This window comes from Chanos chanos, chromosome 6 (assembly GCF_902362185.1).
Source record: "Chanos chanos chromosome 6, fChaCha1.1, whole genome shotgun sequence".
NCBI lineage: Eukaryota > Metazoa > Chordata > Actinopteri > Gonorynchiformes > Chanidae > Chanos > Chanos chanos.
Genome location: NC_044500.1, coordinates 9,471,937 through 9,490,540, shown reverse-complemented (window position 1 = coordinate 9,490,540; position 18,604 = coordinate 9,471,937). Strand labels below are relative to the sequence as shown.

Genomic DNA, 18,604 nt, shown 5'->3' with positions numbered 1-18,604 from the left:
TGGCAGAGAGGGGGCGCTATAAAGGGGGGATCCCAGCGGCAGAGCAGGGTTTGGGGGGGGGGGGGGGGGGGGGGGGGGGGGGGGGCGGTCTTTAGAGTCGTCTCACTGTAAGCCAGCCCACCAAAGAACTCTCTCACCCCATCCCACCCCGCAGTCAGCCAATCCAGGCCCGGCAACGCGTCGCTCCCGGCTCCTCAGCCCCGCGGCCTCTTAATCCACTGTGACATGAGAAAAAAAAACGACTCGGCGACCAGCGTCGCCATGGAGACCAGCCGGACCGGCGGCCAGCGCAGGGGAGCGCGGGGGGCGGGAGATGCGCCCACCAGAGTCGGCGAATGAGATCGGTGATCTCATCCTAGGCGGACAGGTGAGCGACCTGTCAATCAAACCGCGGGGCCCACGCCAACGAAGAAAACCATGCGACCTCCGCGGTCGCACCAGACAGTTCCTCAGCGGGAGAAAAAAAATGCCCTTTATTGGCAGATATCTAGTGGTGAATTACTGTTTGTCAAAAAGTCCATTGGTTTTTTTTGTTTTGTTTTGCTTTTTTAAAATACTCCTAATTCAGCAACCTCATATGCTCTTCTGACGCTGTCTCTCTGAAAGTCAACCTGTATAGAAAAAAAATCTCTTAACACACACACACACACCACACACATACACCATCTCACTGCTTTGTGCTCATCTTTTCTTGCACAATGTACCCTCTGCTTAAGCCATGGTGAAATCTTGATACCCTCCCTTCACTTTTTCAACATATGACAAACACGCACATGCAAAAACACACGGAAAAGAGCGAGGAGGCCTGTTGCTACATGCAAACCCCCCCCCACCTCCTCTCACACTCTCTCTCTCTCTCTCTCGCGCTCTCCTCCTCCTCCTCGCTCTCCCTGGGCCTCCACATCAGGAGTATAAACAGTACACTGTGTTCATGGTGGGCATGTTTAACGCACGTCTCTCAGCTTCTGACACTTCCGTGGCCCTCAGCACCCCCCCCCCCCACGAGCTGGGAGAGCTGAGGTACACGGGGGGTCCGCGTAAGGGTACACACACATACAGAGTTCTTCCCAGGGGCTCAAAAACATGAGTTACGCAACACTGAAGCCCCTGTGCCTTCACCCTTGCCTCCTTGAGACCAACACACACACACACACACACACACTCATTATCACTGGGCTCCTTAGTAGGCAAGTCATGGGTGCTCAATGTACTTAAATTATTAAATGTTTCCCGCTGCTGTGCGCACGCACGCACACACAAACAAACAAACAAAACCACTCACAAGCATGACCCCCCCCCCCCCCCAAAAAAAAAATCCTTAAAAAAAGTGGAAAGAAAGAAAAAACAAAACAAAAAGATACCAATACCCCCATCTGATGATCAAATCAAACCAGCCCTGACATCTGAACCCAGTCACTCCATCGCTGAATGTGATTTTCTCTGAATGAACTTAAGCATTAAAAGATGATTCCCTCAGTTCATGTGGCTTTTCTCTCTAATTCTGGCAGAAGGTAGGGGCTATATTTACTGAGAGAGAGAGAGAGGGAGGGAGAGAGAGGCTACACGATTGCATCACGTTCCCTCAAGAACAATGAGGTCTTTCAGCAGTCTATTCTGTCAGTAGTGTCCAGGAGGAATTTGTTTGGACCGCTCTGGAGTCTCCATCGTTTAAAAAAAAAAAAAAAAAATTCTCAGGGTTGCCCCTCTGCTCCTTAAATAACAATAAAACCAACCCCACGTACTAGGTGCAGGGAACAGAGAGAAACGAGCGAACGTCAACGCTCCGACTTCAACAGGGCATGACTGTTCAGGGATTTATACACATCTTTAACTTTCTTCTCACTTGACAGTTGTCTTTCAGTGCGTTTGTTAAAAAACAAAAAGAAAAGAAAGAGAGAGAGAGAGAGAGAGAGAAAGAGAGAAACTCGAGCGTTGTGAAAACACTCTGCAGAATGAACATTTGTAACAGATTCATACGTTAAGCTCAAAGGTTTAGACTATTTAAGCAAAAAAACTCCCACGCAAAAAAAAAAAAAAAAAAAAACACAGCTCAGCTCAAAGAGTAGGCGCGCTGCGTTCTGACACAAAAATGCCTCTGCAGGGTTTTTTTTTTTTTTTTTCCTGCCACATTAGAGACAAGCGTAGGCAGGCCGAATCCTTCTCTCCATTCACAAATATGTACATTAATCAAGCTTAAAAGCAAGGCAGAGTGAGATAGACTAGCCTGGATCCTTTACACACCCCCCCCCCCCCCAGCTGCCCGCTTACATTACAAAAAGGGATTTTCCACTCAAAGCTCAACTTCACACATGAATGAGAGCTGTTTTATAAACAATAACATGACATGCACATTCCCAAATGAGTTCTCAGGGCAAACCTGAACACACACGGTGTTGACGCCTTTTTTCCCTTCATATACACACACATACACATACTCACACACACACTTGCATGCATGCATGGACACATGTGCACACACCGATAGTGTAACCCGCTATCTCTATCTCTTACTCTCTCACTCACTCTCTCTCTCTCACACACACACACACACACACACACACACACCACTCTTTCACAGACAGAGGCAGAGGCTTACCTTCTCTGTGTGATAGGCTTCCTCTAGTCTCGTCTGCTTTCTGAAAGCTGATACTGGCATAGGCACTAAGTTCCTCCGATCCAACACCTGTGCCCAGCTCCACAGGCCTGGCTTGGAATGGGCTCCAGTCTGGCATATGCTGCTCATGGTTCTGCGCCAGATCCAAATCAATGTAGTTCAGCCCATTCTGGCTTTGACAGACCAGGCTGGAAGCCGAATTAGAAGCAATTTCTCGCCTTCCATTGGTTGCTGTGGCAGCAGCAGAAGAAGCAGGTTCTCCGGGCTTCAGCCAAACATTTTCAAAAGAGGCAGAACTATGACGCTTGACGTCGTCCGGTTGACAGGTTGTCGCCGTACCAACGGCTCCTTTGGTTGACGTGGAGGCAAACGTCTCAGAGCTGTGCCGCCGTCTGCCCTGGGGGTCCGCCCGGATCACTTTGGCACCCTGGTTCCGACCCGGGCTGGAGTTCACTCTGGTGAATGCGCTAAGGCCCGACAACGGACCAATGAGAACCGGTCGCCCAGGGACCCCACCGAGCGTCGAGACATCGTGACTGGGTGACACGGAGCAGGGAGGGGCCTCAGCGTCTGGTAAAGAAGTGTTTATGAGCATCATCTGTGAATCTGCGTAGCCCGTGCAAGAATCACCCAGTTTCATGCTTATGTAGTCTCGCTCTTGAATGCTCTTGCAGGGCAGAGGGGGGGAGGATGCAGAGCTTGCAGAGTCGACAATGGCATAATCCGTGCAGGAAGACGCAGCCTGTATTACACAGCTAGGCCCCTGGTCCTGAGACCCCAGCTGCATGTTCATGTAATCAGAAGACGAGAGCCCCGGCTGGCTCTCTGACCCGTTTCCTGCGAACACCGGAGAGTAGAGTGACGCGAGACTCGCCGAAAACGTCTTATCGTTGAACTCGATGTTGACGTACTCCCCTGGACTCTTAGGCTCGGGTGGAAAGGGGTTCTCGCGCGCTCGAGGCAGAGTGCTGGCTTTGTTGGAATCCAACAATAGCCGCGTTGGTCGCGCTAGTCTGCCGCTGACTTCAGATCTTTTAGGTCTAACTGAAGGCGTCTGGGTGTTGCCCTGGCCGCCAAGGCTATCGCTGCTAGCGGAGGATGAGGAGGAGTCAGCATAGGCCAGCCGGCTGGAGCCCAGAGACAGCCGCAAGGGGCTCTGGTCCTGCTTCCTGTGGGCATGTTTGAAGGAACGCGGTAAAGAAAAGTAAGCGTACGTTGGCCTGGACGGCTCCTCGACAGGGTTGAAGTAACAGTCAGGAGGGGTGCCCACGGTGGAACAGCTAGCCGGGGACATGTTCATGTAATCGCCACATGACGAAACCTTGCCTTCCGTACTCTCCACCGACAATTTGGGGTTCACGCCATTGGTCCAGATCTTTCCGTAATTCGCGGTGCTGTCTGGGGAGCAGCTGCCGCTCGGTGACATCATCATGTAGCCGTTGGAGTCGACGCGCGAGTGCTGGCGAGGGTTTATGATCTGCTGAGGGGCGGAGACGCTCTTTGGGCTCATGGGCATGTAGTCACCGTTCTTGACCGTCGCCGTAGCAGGGGCCACGCCCGGTGACATTGGCATATAACCATCATCTTTATGATTTGCCCCACTGCTGCCCTCTACTGGGGGGATATCAAGACCCTCCTCCGGGTATGAATGGGTGGGCATGAACGAGTGCCGATAGGTGGACGAAGAGGAAGCTGAGCGACTGCGTGGACAGGCTGGCATCATAACAGTATATTCTTCCAGAGAAGCAGCAGAGGACTGCGAGGGAGTTTTCTGGTGGCACACGGTGGGAGGGGAGGCGCCAGAGGAATGTGTCCGCTTTCGGAAGCATTTCTCAAGCTCAGGCTCCTCCAGGCGAGAGGGCGTGCCTCGCGAATGACTCCGTGAATGGCTCCCACCTCCAGGCAGCGAGCCGGGCTTAGCCATGCAAATATAGTTATTCAGCTCCTCTTCCCTGGCTGGCGGCGTGTGCCCGAGAGAGTCTGGAGTCACGCTACGGAAGGAGCTCCTAAAATCACAGGGGCTAGATCCGTACTCGTCAGAGGAGATGAATCCACCGTCGCTCGGGGAGCCAGAAATAGAGGCACTGGAGCGTCGCGGGAAGAGACAGTCTGAGGTGGACCCATGCCCGCTGGTGCTGCTGGAGGACAGGCTCACGGGACTGATGGTCGAAGGGGAACAGCGGGAGGAGGGCATGGGGATGGATCTGCTGTGGTTAAGCGGAGGATGGAGCCTGGAGCCCCCCCTGTGTCTGTGTGACTGGGGGCGTGCTGCACTGGGGCTGCTGGGGCTCCCATCTACGGAAGCTGGCCTGGACATGGTCCCTTCTCCATCACTGGAAGCCCTCATTCTGAAAGAGTGGCTGTGTTTCCCAGGACCAGCAGGAGAGGTGGCTGTGACACTCTCTGCCCGTGACCGCCTGCCTAGCCCAACTTGACTAGGTGGTGGGTTGTTATGGTGGTGTCTTCTCACAGGCACTAATATAGGGTTGGAACAGTTTGAGGAAGACTGGCTTTTGCTGCGTGGCCGAAACTCCTCGCTCATGGCTTTCATTGCTTCTAAAATCGTCTCATGCATGTTCTGAGCGACCACAGAATCATCAACCTGCATCCAGAACTCACCCGGTCCCGTGACAGCAGACCTTCCCACTTCAATGAAAAAGAAATTTTCTGAGTGACCACATCTTCTGATGTTCATCAACTGCAGCACCACTGCGGCTGCATCGGAGTTAAGTTTCACAAAACTTATCGTTTTATTTGTCAGGCACAATCTGTAAACTCCAATTAAGTTTTTTGTTTGTCCAAGCCCCTTTGGTTTCAAAATAACTTGCCAGACTTCTTTGAAGGCAGGTCCCGGCGTAACCTCGCCGTAATTATCTTCCCCCATTCCATTGCTCCCAGTGCTTTCGTGGACCTTACCTCGGTTGTGGAGGTCCACGAGAGCTTGGTACCATGTGTCCTGCTCGAGCTCGTTATCTGCCGCGATTGCAAAGTATTCATCCTTGGTGTAAAGAGCTACAAGGTATTTGTTTTTTGAATCTGCTCTTTTGTTGATATTAAAGCAGCTCTCCAGTGGGATTGACCTTTTTGGAGCTCCAGACTTGTGCCTCCATTTTTTCTCGTTCTCATAGTACTCCAATCTGGCCGGTCCTGCAGCACTCGCAACTCGCAGGACAAAAAACCTTTTGTGCATGCTTTTGGGTTTCCTTAAATAACCCACCTTTCTCACGTCCGAAAAACAACCCTGCTCTGTAGTCGGACTTGCCATTTTTGAAAAAAAAATATAATTATGTTCTTAATTGTTTGAATTTTGCATGAATTCTTTGCCAAAACACTGGAAACAGGACCGATGAAATTCAATGAAACAATCTTCCCATTGACAGAAAAGTTATTTGCGTGGCTTTACTTTCTAAGCGTATTTTGCTAAGACAACCGCTTCAATTAGCTATCCAAGCTAATCGCACTGTGCCAAAACAAGCGCAGACGAAGCCGCTTGGTGCCTTCAGTACAGTTGGATTCTTTAGAAATCATTTTGATCATTGATTAAGTATTAAAAATGAAAACACTTAACTCTCAGATCGCTAATTCCAATATTGGGAAGTGCCAGAGTATAGTGTGAGGAGAGAACTCTCCTCTCAGTCCGGAGTTCCAAATGCACTATCAAAACAAGCACAGTCAGCGTACGACCCCATTTAGCCTCGCGAGCAACCTGCTTTATCCCGTCCACTGGGTTGCAAATCCCAAAACTGCACTCTGTAAAATGGTTACAATGAATGCATCCAAAGGCGCATCATGGGATATATGTCCACACAACGTACGGAACGAGAAAACTCCATGCTAACTTTTCCCCCGGTTTCGTCGGTGTATGAATCCAGCAGAAACCAAAACAAGGCACCGTGTCTGTGTTTGTATGGGGGTTGCTACAATCCCGCGAGCCGATTCCAGCTCTGCTCTAAAGGAGACGAACACGTGACGCTTCGATGCGTGGACCGTTCGAACGGGAATTACAACCTAGTTTTGTCACAATACAAGGCAAGAGCCCGCCCATAAACAACGATTGGCTCTCTCCAATACTCTGGTTGGTCAGACGTTGCAGCAATCTTATGAACAACCCAAGAGGAACCCTTTGAAAGTTAGATGTAGCTGTAGGCGTAGTAAAAAGCACAGACGCAATGCAATTATACAGGCGTGTTATTTATAAACGTTGAGTTGTAAATCTCAGCCGTTTTACTTTCAGAGGTGTGGCTTACCGATGAAATACCTATCCTAGGGTGATTATAGTTCTCTTAGATAATCAGACGAGCAGATTAAGACAAGTCTAATTCTGAGAAATAGAGCTTTGCCTTCCTGTCATGCTTTTAGGGGTTCTTTAATGCTAAGAATCATTTGCGCCAGCTGGATAGCTTTCAGTTATGAGTAGTTGAACATAAGATATTTACATTCACATTAATACCGCTTTTGTTCATTTTGAAATATTCATAATTTAAAATTTTGCTAAGTTATTTTGAGCGATTACCCTCAAGGTGCTGATTCTGTGTAGCACGCCAAGGTACTGCAGAAAAGTTTGAATTCATGTCAGAAATCGGATTACTTGTTTTAAAGGTACTTTAATCATATTCACAACAGAGAGACTCGAAGCGGCCAATGGGTTCATGTAATCGGGGTCAAATTCAGTATTTCTCTCCTAGGGCCAATAGTTGATCAACGCTGCCGCCTAGTGTTTCGCGAATTCAATACCGGGTAAGACGCTACGCGAATTATAGCTAGAAAATACCACCTTACTACTGTGATCAGCGCGTCTGATATTTTTGCCTTTGCGCTGATCTTTTCCCTGCGTGTAAATCACATCTAATTTTTGGAAAACAGCGGGACTAAACAGAATCACAATCCTTTAATGCTGTCAGTCTTCTCATTGTCATAATCCACAGATACAGACAATGTCCAACTTCTTATCTAAATGTATTTACAAGTTATCAGATTATCCTCTGTCACATAGGGTGATACACCTCATTATATGATAATTAGGGGTTCAGGAACATTTTACCTTGACAAAACCAATCAACCTCTCTATCTATCTATCTATCTATCTATCTATCTATCTATCTATCTATCTATCTATCTATCTATCTATCTATCTATCTATCTATCTATCTATCTATCTATCTATTTTTCCAATGGTCATTCTCTCCTGCATTCTGTTTCTTCTCTGTGTATCTCTTACCCATCTTATCTGATCAGAGGTAAATGGTCTCTGCTGTCGAGGGATTGTTGAATAAATCCCAGCACAGTGTGAACAACCCCCCCCCCCCCCCCCCCCCGCGTGCCCCGCCCTTCCCCATGATCCCTCCCCCCATAACGCTTGTCCTGATGTTCTCACAGAATGTACAGCGCAGATGTAATCCTCCCTGACAGAGACGATGGCTCAGCGCTGCACAGGGAGGAGAAGGAGGAGGAGGAGGGAGCACCAGGCCCACAGGCACTCTTACAGCCACTGACATCACAGTCAGTCGAGTTCACTGAGTACAGCTAACAACACACACACACACACACACACACCCTCTGCACGCTTGAACCCCCCCCCCCCTCTTTCTCTCTCTCTCTCTCTCTCTCTCTCTTGCTCTCGCTCTCTCTCTCTATCTCACACACACACACACACACACACACACACACACAATATGCCTTTTTAATATGTTTATAACAGACCCGCCACAGATGTGGTACTGTGGTGATGTCATACCCTAATTCATTAGGTGGCCACAGGTTTCTTAGGCTCTCTTTGCTCCGGGCCCCGAGGAGTCCTTTCATATCTGCAGCGTCTGCAGACCTGACTACGTGCAGGCCGCCTGAACAACCGTTGCTGTAGCAACACGAAACAAAACACAGACGCTGCCTCGTCTGTTCACATCATTTGCACCCCTTTGCTCATATTTTTATCCCCCACTCTCCACTTAAATCTTCCCTGTTGCTCCTCACACACACACACACACACACACACACACAAACATTTACTGAATGCCTTCTGACATTCAAGTTGTACTCTTCCAACATCAGAAAGACACGACATATCTCATTCATAAATGTGTATGAATATGTGGAAGAACATTTAAAAATAAGATATTATTTCCCATTTATTTTCACCTGATATTATTTCCTACTATACATATATATACACACACACACTAATATTTGTTTCTGACATTTTCATGTAAACAATAAACAGATTTGCGTATCTGAAGAGATATCTTAGTGTACCTGAGCAAAATTATTAGAACAAAAGTATAATTTTGTAACTGTATGTATCATATTCATTTTTCTCTATGCAACATCAATACTTAATGTCTTATTTTGTTTATAAGGTATCTATCTTACGTAACACAGCGTTGCTTTATTTTGACACTGATGCAAATCATCTTGTGCTTTCAGTGGTTCTCTAACAAATGCAGACAAATAAATCCATCATTACATCAAATGAGGCAGCTGGTAATGACGTTGAGGTCTGAACAAAACTGTGCATTCATGAGAAGTCAGACAGAGAATTTATCTAAAAGCAGGTCTGAGATATGGAGAGCCATTTTTCCCGTAGCAATTGTATCCAAGACCTGTAGGGTCTACTGAAAAAACTCACCCTGTAATCTCATTTTTGGTTGGGTCCAAAGATTACCATAAATTATGGGAATAACTGACAGAAATTAAACAGTATTTTAATTAAAAAGTACCTAGAAATGAATCTAGGAACCTTTGGTCAATATTCACAGTTCTCGAAGTTACCATTCTGTTCTCGTAGAGCAAGGACTACAGAACAACTACGTTGAAAACTACACGCTTCCGCATAAATGTCACATGACCGTGGCGAACACTTTGTTTACTTCCGAAAGGTGATGAAACTACGAGAAACGAAAGTTTAATCTGACGTGTCCAAAACATACCGATATTTATTGGAGTATGAGGTATGTGTGGTCTCAGCAGTAGAGATTGGAAGCGAGAGAACCGATTTGGGTCCAGGTCTTTTTGTCAGAAAAACTGAAGATAACTGAAGGTACCCGGAAGTTTCAGAAACTCCGCGACTTTCATCCACTCAGCTGACTAAGGTAGAAAGCATATTGTTTTTACAGCAATTAATGTACGTCTTTTTAGAAAATCGTTAAGTTTTCAGTAATTTTAGGCAAGACGCTTGTGCCTGGTCGATATTAGCAAGAGCTGTGATAGTGACAGCCACGAGGTATATAAAGTAGATTCAGCCTGTCACATAATTAATTTAAATGCCGTGTCTGAGAGCGAGGTCACGTATAATAACTCACTTGGTATTGCTGGTTTGTCTTTTCACACATTAGATATCTCTGTGAAAATGTTTTAAGTCCCAATTTCTTTCTTTACCTTGCTTTCGATTTACTATTTCTGTTCTTCCTGTTTGAGGCAACGCTACTCCTGGGAACAGAATTCTCCAAGAAGAGGTTTTATAAATGGCCCCCTAAAACTAAGCCTGTTTAGACAGTTTAATTCTATGATCTTCTTGTGTGTGTTTTCCTGGAGGAGGCGTATACGAGACATAGTTGGACAGATGGTGAACATTTATGGAGGGCTAAAGACAGTGACAGATTGCGACCCCCTGCAGAGACACATCGTGTTTAGGTTGAGGAGATTACGAAAAACTTCCAGTGTAGGCACTGAACATATATAGCTATAGGTTACCATTTTAGCGCCAGCAAATATAAATCTATTGTCTATTTCGCTTTTGAAATATAGGCCTAGGCCATGTTAATGGGGCTCCACTCAAACCAAGAATCCTTGTCAGATCACTCACACAGTGCACCCTTTTAAACATGCTTGATTGATGTGCAAATTAAACCATCAGAAATGTGTCACTCAAAGGAAAAAATGTGTTTGATTAAATTCCGTTTATGGCAAATCTCAGGCACGTGCATAAAGATCTGAGGAGATATGCAGCGCGCAGGATACCGACCTCTGCCCGCATATAAGGGCAATGCATTCTGCGGTCAGCGCTGACGAGAATTTTGCTTAATTGGTGCATTCCTTTCATACTTGGCCTTGAGCAGACAATTCACAATTTTCGCGTGGATAAAATGTGTGCATTCAATATGTGCATGCGTGTTTGCGTCTTCCTGTATCCTCCCGTTTGTAGGGCGCTTTTCAGCATTGCTGTGTGATGTGTCCGTGTGTTTCGTAAATATGTAATTGTGCGTTTTCATCGCGTGAGACCATACGTTGTATGCTGCTGACACATACTGTTTCAGATCGTCAGTTGCCCTCTCTGCCCTCTGCCCTATTCATGCCCTGCATGGGTTTCAGTGGTTCTGTTGGCACGTGCCAGCCTGCGTCGGGCACAATGAACCGTTTCAGACGTTGAGCCGAAAATTTATCCATTCAAGTAGCGCTGGCGTGTTTGGGAAGTCAGCGGAACAATGCTCTGCCTGTCCCATTTTCCCACTGAATCCCCGCAACATTAGACTGAATGCTGACAAGGTCAGCGGAGGAATTCCCGATGAATGCACTGAACTTTTTAAACTGGATTTCAACAGCTGTAAACAGACTTCCCAGCCTCCGCACGTGCCTGGGACATCCCTTTGTAGCAATGCATACTTTGAGTGTTTCTCTCTCCCTCCGCGCGTGTGTATATGTGTGTGCGTATGTGTGTGCGTATGTGAGAGAGAGTGTTTTGGTGTGCACGTCCAGATGTGTTTGTTTCCGTCTGTTGGAAAATACCAAGAGCGAATGCTACAGCGCAAGTAGTCCGTGCTTATGTGTTAAGACTGTGTCTGCCTGTGTTTGTCTGTCTTTCAGATGAGGAACAGGAATAGGGGGTCTAATCTTGCCCTCCTCCTGTTGGCCTCCCAGGTGTTCCAAGTGGGCCTGGACAACATCCCCCCTGTTACCTTAGCAACACTTGGCCTGAATGTCTACCTCTATTTGTTTCCTCTCAAACCACTCCTACAGGCATGTGTATTCAAACACACACACATACACACACATAGAATATGTGCATAATATTGCATGTAAAATGGAAGTTGATTGTGGGTGATGAATAAATGTTCACTTTCTGTTCTGTATTCAGACATGCGTGAGCGTGCAACAGGCTTACTGGTATGGCGACTGGCGTCGCCTCTTTCTCTCCCCTGTCCACCATGTGGATGACTGGCACCTCTACTTTAACATGGCCTCTTTCCTTTGGAAAGGAATTCAGCTGGAGAGAAGGCTGGGCGGGGCCTGGTTTGCCTACCTGCTGTCAGTCTTCTCTCTACTCACAGGAGTGGTTTACCTTCTCCTGGAGACGGGGCTTTCAGAATTTATGGATGATTCTTCATATAGCATGCAATGTGCTGTTGGCTTCTCAGGTAAACATGTGAGAATGTTGTGTGTGTATGTGTGTGTGTGTGTGTGTCTGATAATGTGCACGTGGGCGTTTGGAATTTAAAGGAATTTAAATTTAGGATTATAGATTCATCTCTTACTTACACCAATGTTTCTCAACCCAGTTCTTCAGCCCTCCCTCCTTTGCATGGTGTTATTTCAGTTCCTCTTGTTTTCCTTTGAGACAAAACTTTGAGGGTCAAATTTTGCTTGTCGTGAATTACAGCGGGTTGCTATCGGTTGCTGTGCCTTTTCAGGAGTGCTGTTTGGCCTGAAGGTGGTGAATAATCATTACAATCCAGGCGGAGTCAACTACATCATGGGATTGCCTGTGGCCAATCGCTATGCCTGCTGGGTAGAACTGGTGCTGATCCACATTATGAATCCAGGGTTAGTTCAGCTCAGCATACACACACACACACACACACACACACACACACACTCACACACACTTTTATCTGTGCTCCAACAATTGGTTCTTATAGGCGTGGCCTGAAGTATATTAATAATTAAGTATTATAGAAATCAGTATGAAACACTATTAGATAATTGTGAGAAATATTATAGTATGTTTTTCTTTGAATGCGTTTCTGATGTTATATGATCGCTTATCACACTAGCATAATATATGTTTCAAATTGTTTGTATTGTTATGCGGGTGGGTTTTAGAGAGAGAGAGAGAGAGAGAGAGAGTAAAGAGAGAGAGAGAGAAAGAAAGAAAGAAAGAAAGAAAGAAAGAAAGAGAAGGATTGTCAGACAGATAATAGTGATAGTTGCAGTATGAGTGTCCCTTGGGGAGCTGTAATTATTGTAAGTGTGTGTCTGTAATTATAGTGTTTTTCCAGTGAGAACACTGTGCATCTGTGTGTGCATGTACATAATCACCGCTTTCATGGTGTGTGATGGTGTTTAAAGCTGTATAGGCCCAGCAGGTGTGGATTTACTCTCACACACACACACACACACTGACACAGTCTTTTCCTCTCTTACAGGACCTCTTTTGTAGGTCACCTGGCAGGCATCCTTGTTGGGCTTCTTTATACTTCTGGGCCCCTGAAGACTCTCATGAAAACTTGTGCAGGTATAGACAACTGTGTGTGTGTGTGTGTGTGTGTTTGTGTGTGTGAGTGTGATGGAGACATGTTGGAGTGGGTCTGAATCTGTTTTGATCTGTTTTGTCCCTTTGATGAACAGATGTGCAAGTGTCAGCATGAATCCCTTGGCTATGTGTGTGTGTGCGTGTGCATGTGTGTGTGTGTGTGTATGTGCATGTGTGTGGTGTGTGTGTGTGTGTTTGACCCTGTTTTGTTTCTTTGATGGACCATATGTGCTGTGTGCATGCATTTTCATGTGGGTGTTTTTGCCTGGTGTGTATGCGTGTGTGTGAATGTGCGCGCGCACATGTGTTTGAGACACAGAAATTCATGATAGGTGCTCCCAGGCCGGTATAATGGAGTCTGTCTTGTGTACATTCTGCAAACGCTAAGGAAAACACATTTTGTTTCTGTTCACAAAGGCTTATTGACATCTAATGGATATAGCCAGAGGCAAAACACACATTACTATTCCTCTGGTAAGTACTTTTACCTGTGTGCCCTAAAATGTGAAGTCATTAGGAATAGCCTCTTAATGTATTTGTGTGAGCTTGCATACAAATGTGCGTGTGTGTTTCATGCTTGTGCAGGATACAGTGGATATGGGGACCAACACCCACCAGGTGGCTACAGACAAGGCTCTTACACCCCCCACCGGGCAAGCGCACCCCCCCAGCACCCCTACACAGCAGGCCTGTCTGAGGAGGAGCAGTTTGAGGCTGCTATTCGAGCTAGCCTGAATGACAGAGGTCAGAGATATTGCCCCCCCACCCCCTCCCCTGCTAAAACACAGAGCAAAAAAGACCAGTCGTAAACAATGCGCTTATAAGTGCTAGACTTGTTTTTCTTTCTTTTTTTTTTTTTTGGCTTTTTTTTTTTTTTCGCTCACTTTTGAGATTCGGGTAGGATGTTTCTGTAGGATGAAGTAGTGTTGACGTATTAAGGACAGTCAGCATCAGGCTGATTAGTGGCCTTACCCCTGCATTCACACCAAGAGCGGTGAGACCGTCAAAATTCGCTCTGGCTGCCGAGCCAGATGTTCCGACGTAGATGAAGTAGGCAGCTACAAGTTAGTTCGGAATGCTTGGTCTTGGTCTTGCGAACTATATTTAAAGGGGCTGCAAAGCAAATAAACATGTCCACTGGTATCTTTGTGCCAACTGACCACAAGTAGGGTATAAGTTAACCTCATGATATGTTTTAAACGTGAAGGTAAGGAATCGAAAACCCCCCATGGCAATTTATCAACCTCTCCTCCATTGTGCTTGGGAACTAATGTTGTTCTCTAAATTCTCCAAAGCGGAGCACTTCTAAACTTCCGATTGGTTGCCGTTGAAACGCGCCATAGCTCGCCGCCATAAAGTTGCCCAGACATCAGCTTTATTCCGGCGCCCAAGACTTGCCGCCAACGGTCGCGCTGCTGCTCGCCGCTGCTCGCCGCTGAGAGAGGCTGACTCACGTAGAAAACGAATGGCTTTCCGCCGCTCTCGCCGCTCCCGGTGTGAATACAGGGTTACACGCAAAAAGCCTTACACGGAAATGTTTAGTGTGCGTCTTCTGCCACCTAGTGCTCTAATGGTGGAATTATCTCCAATTCTACCAGTTTGGTTATTTTCCTCAAACCTGGCAGTGCAGCACTAGCCCCAAATTTTCACGTCTAAACTCACTGTTTGTCTTATTCAACCGTGTGCGATATTTGTTTACTGAAATGTCGTAGTTTTTGTATAAAAAAATCTGTTGTGTGTTTATGACTATGCTTGAAAGAAATCAGTATCGTGAAATATGTTCATACATTTATTTTGTTTAAAGTAATCCTGACTTATTTTGTGAGCACAGTGATAGATTCTCTGAAAGGTTTTTTTTGTCTTGACATTTTGTTCATGTTTGTGTACTGTAGGGGGCTCCACAAGACAGAACAGACCAGCATATGGTTTTAACGTGTCCCCTGACCCAATCGCAGATGAAGTACGCCAGAGACGACTACAGAGATTCGATCGCTGAGCGAACTCTTAAAACAGAGACAGTACTGACTCAGCACTGAATGTCACTGAATGTGTAAACCAACCATTCAGGAGAAGGAAAGAATAATACAGTGTCTTCCATTAAGTTGCGGAATGGAGTGTCATTATGAGGTCATCAGTAGTTTCCCCAAGATTCCATTCTTGGTCTTCTTGGTCCCAAGATTCCATGTTGATGTAAATTCTTATGATCCTAAAGGGTGTCAAATATGTATCTCCACAGCAAGTGCCAAAGGACTTACCTAGAAAATGTGCTTTGTTCAGCAGTCTTACACTAGCTGCCTTAAACCAACCTTAGGTGAATCATTCTAGTTTAAAAAATTTGTGGCACTTTTACCTTTTTTTGTAAAGTATTTAAAATTTTAGGGCATGTTTATGTTAGTTAAGTGTTACATTTCCTCTTATCTATTTATTATGGCAGTTATTATAGCGATGCTATGCATTCACACAACCGTGCACTAAATATGTTGTTTAACCCTTACGTGGCTGCGTCCAGTTGGAGCACGTGGAGATCTCCAGGTTAAGTTCACTTCTATATAGAGAGAGTACACATCCCGACGACAGACACTTAGAAAAGAAAATAAGTTAGGGTAACATTAGCTTCACTTCATCTCTGTGCTCCGAAGATCATAGTTATTATCCACACTCTAAGTATTTTCCTTACTATAAACGACAGACGCTAATACTGGTAATGTATCGGCAGCTGTGGGCCTAAGGTGCCTATCTTTAAACTGTTGCCTTGATTGGATGAGTTTCGGATGTACTTTTCTAGTTCAGATCGAGCCAATGCAAAAGGTATACTGCCTGAGAAGAGCAGGAAGAATATAATGTAGAGTGTTGTAAAAATCTGTATTCTTCATATGCTCTGTGATTAAGGCCTGTGACATCTTATTCTCTGTGACTTAGGGTTTTTGATTTTTCTTTATTGCACTGTGAGGGTTAACCAGTACCTTTGTATGACAACTTCTGCTGCCTGTTCAGAGTTTATTTTTTAACTGACAATACATTTTTTTTCTTTTTCTTCTTCTTCTTTTTTTTTTAAAACCCGTTTATTTCTATATAAAAGCCTGAAGAAAACATCAACTAATGAATTTAAGAGATCAGAGTTTGGCTGTATACACAGACGAACCAGTTCAAAAGAAATCCCTTTAGAGCAAGCACACAGAGATCGTTGCAACTGAAAATGAAAGTTAATTTATTTTAACTTGAAACAGTTCCACATATATTGCTTATACTTTAAAAAAATACTGTTACGCGCGTAAAAAGGAATATGCGTGTTAGTGAAAGTATTATCCGTTGAGGATGAAGAGTGTTGACAGAGCATTCTGGCTGCAGGGGGAGGGGCTTAGGAGGGCGGGGCACAATGGAGGTGCAGGGAGTGGGTGGGGTCATTGTCGAGACAGACTAGCCCATGGCAGAGAGGTGTGTTTCTGGGGTATGCATTTTGATCCTGTCACCTTGGATATCCCTGATTGTCTCTCACTGGCTGAAGAGTTTCTCTCAGCATCACTGCTGCACGCGTTTCTTATTTATAACAGAACAGTTCCATTTCTAACCTTGTCTCATACATCTGCTCATATGCAGATTTTTTTTTTAACCCTGGGTACTGTACACAGATATGCAAAAGGGTTTTTTTTTAACTCAAATGCAAACGAGGCCGACAAAATCCATAGACAGTTTATTAGATACAACAACATTTGTGTTTTTTGGAGTAAACCGTTTGGTTGACTTTTGATGGCACTGGGTACCCATCGAGTGGGGGTTTCATTAAACATGTGTCTTTTGCACCTTAGGGCTACGTAACCATAAAATTCTACAGTCTAAAACATGGTAAATGTTTCCATGTCAAAGAAATCAACATTTACTCGGGAACTCAGGGACGATAAGGTCTAAATGCAGTAAAAGTTTGTCTAAATTCAAAACCAAAACAGCGGAGTTGACACTGATATGTGTCAGATATGTAAAAGTGTAAAAAGGGTGAGGGTTGAAATGTTCTAGAAAAAGTGCCCTTATATGAACCTGTCTGCTTTCTCATTGATCAACATACTGATTAACCCTCTCAAAAACACCAACAACTCCTTAACATTGTTTAGAAACTCCCTGTGTGCGTGTGTGTGTGTGTGTGTGTGTGTGTGTGTGTGCGCGTGCTATACACCTGTGTGTCATTTCATAATCTCACTTGACGGGTGTTTGCGTGTGTGTGCACCTATAACCTCAGGCGTGATCTTACAGTACAGAAAACATTCTTGTCTCTATCCAAAACACGTTGGTCTTCATTACTAAATCACTCACAATATGATAAAAATCAGACAAAAACCATCATTTCTTCTTTTCTAGAGATTAAGAAGGAAAAAAAGTGTTCATTCTCAATTTCTTTTGGTTTTTTTTTTTGTTTTTTTTTTTCAAAATAGCACCAAAATAATCCCTACCTAAATAAATATTCATTACATTTACAGTAAAAATAAAGCAATCCTGTTCTTTCGACAGTGCAAACATATTTACATACATTAGAATATATATATATATATATATTTATAGATATATTTATATATCGGGGGGGAAATGGTGTTAAATTCCAAGGATTACAGGTTCAGTAGTAAGGCATGGATAGTAGTAAGGCATGGATATTGAGTGTGAAATACTGTGCATGTTAGTTTGATTTAATGACTTAAATTAGTGAAGGCAGTCTGAGAGAGGTATTGCTGTCTGCTCTTACAAACATAATAAAACAAACAAATAAAACAAAACAAAACCAACAAACAAACAAAACAAACAAAACCCCCCGGGACAGATGTTCCAGGGGTAGAAAACTAGACATGGCTGGTGAGATTTTTAAAGCCCCAGGATGTTGGGTGTTCTTTGAGGAGAAAAAGGGAGAGGGGAGACAAGGAGTGAGACAAACAGACAAAGAGAAAGATCCGGAATGAGAGACCATCAAATCAAACCGAAATTCTAACCATTAACTGTTAGTACACAGTAACTTCAGCCACGACATTGGCTAGTTACAAGTGACAGAAATGTCGGAAGAGATACACATAAAAGTAAATATTAAAATAACTTGTACTAACACCATGACATTGAAGACTGTATATGTGCTTACTGATATGAAAAGATAAAGAACAGTAGTCAGTCATTTCTGATGTAAACTACTTGTTGTGCATCCAAACAAGAGAAAACAAAACAAAACAAAACAAAAAAAATATAAAAGATAAACACTGATGAAAAAAAAAAAGACTAAATTAGCACCACGTTCGAAATGAAGTTGACACAGGAAGATCCAGAATCGTAATACAGAATTCCAGCACACGCTGTTCTAAAGCTGTATCTATATGCGTCGTCATGGTAACGTGAAGTGACCGTCGCCGCGGTGTGTGTCGCCCTGTCCTCTGATCCACTTCACCAGGTTATGAGGAAAGCTACATTTATTACGCAATAAAAAGCTGTCGCTGAAATGTTCTTTAGGAAACCAAACAGTTTTATGAAGAAAAAAAAAAAGAAAAAGAGACAGAACATCA

General features: G+C 44.7%; 2 protein-coding genes across 2 annotated transcripts in view; one reads left to right on the top strand and one right to left on the bottom strand.

Annotated features, from left to right (window-relative positions):
- Window positions 1-5,879, bottom strand: part of irs1 (insulin receptor substrate 1) — a 16,024-nt gene extending 10,145 nt beyond the window's left edge. The window contains exon 1 of the mRNA XM_030777830.1: window positions 2,597-5,879. Within this exon, the coding sequence (XP_030633690.1) occupies window positions 2,597-5,879 (3,283 nt within the window). The remainder of the gene's footprint in view (window positions 1-2,596) is intronic.
- A 3,725-nt stretch (window positions 5,880-9,604) lies between these two features.
- On the top strand, window positions 9,605-15,842 carry rhbdd1 (rhomboid domain containing 1). Its single transcript, XM_030777590.1, has 8 exons — window positions 9,605-9,699; window positions 11,411-11,563; window positions 11,682-11,961; window positions 12,235-12,367; window positions 12,970-13,058; window positions 13,494-13,550; window positions 13,662-13,820; window positions 14,969-15,842. Exons 2-8 carry the CDS (start codon window positions 11,411-11,413, stop codon window positions 15,070-15,072), a joined length of 975 nt encoding a protein of 324 aa, XP_030633450.1. The 5' UTR covers window positions 9,605-9,699; the 3' UTR covers window positions 15,073-15,842.
- Window positions 15,843-18,604: the final 2,762 nt, after the last annotated feature.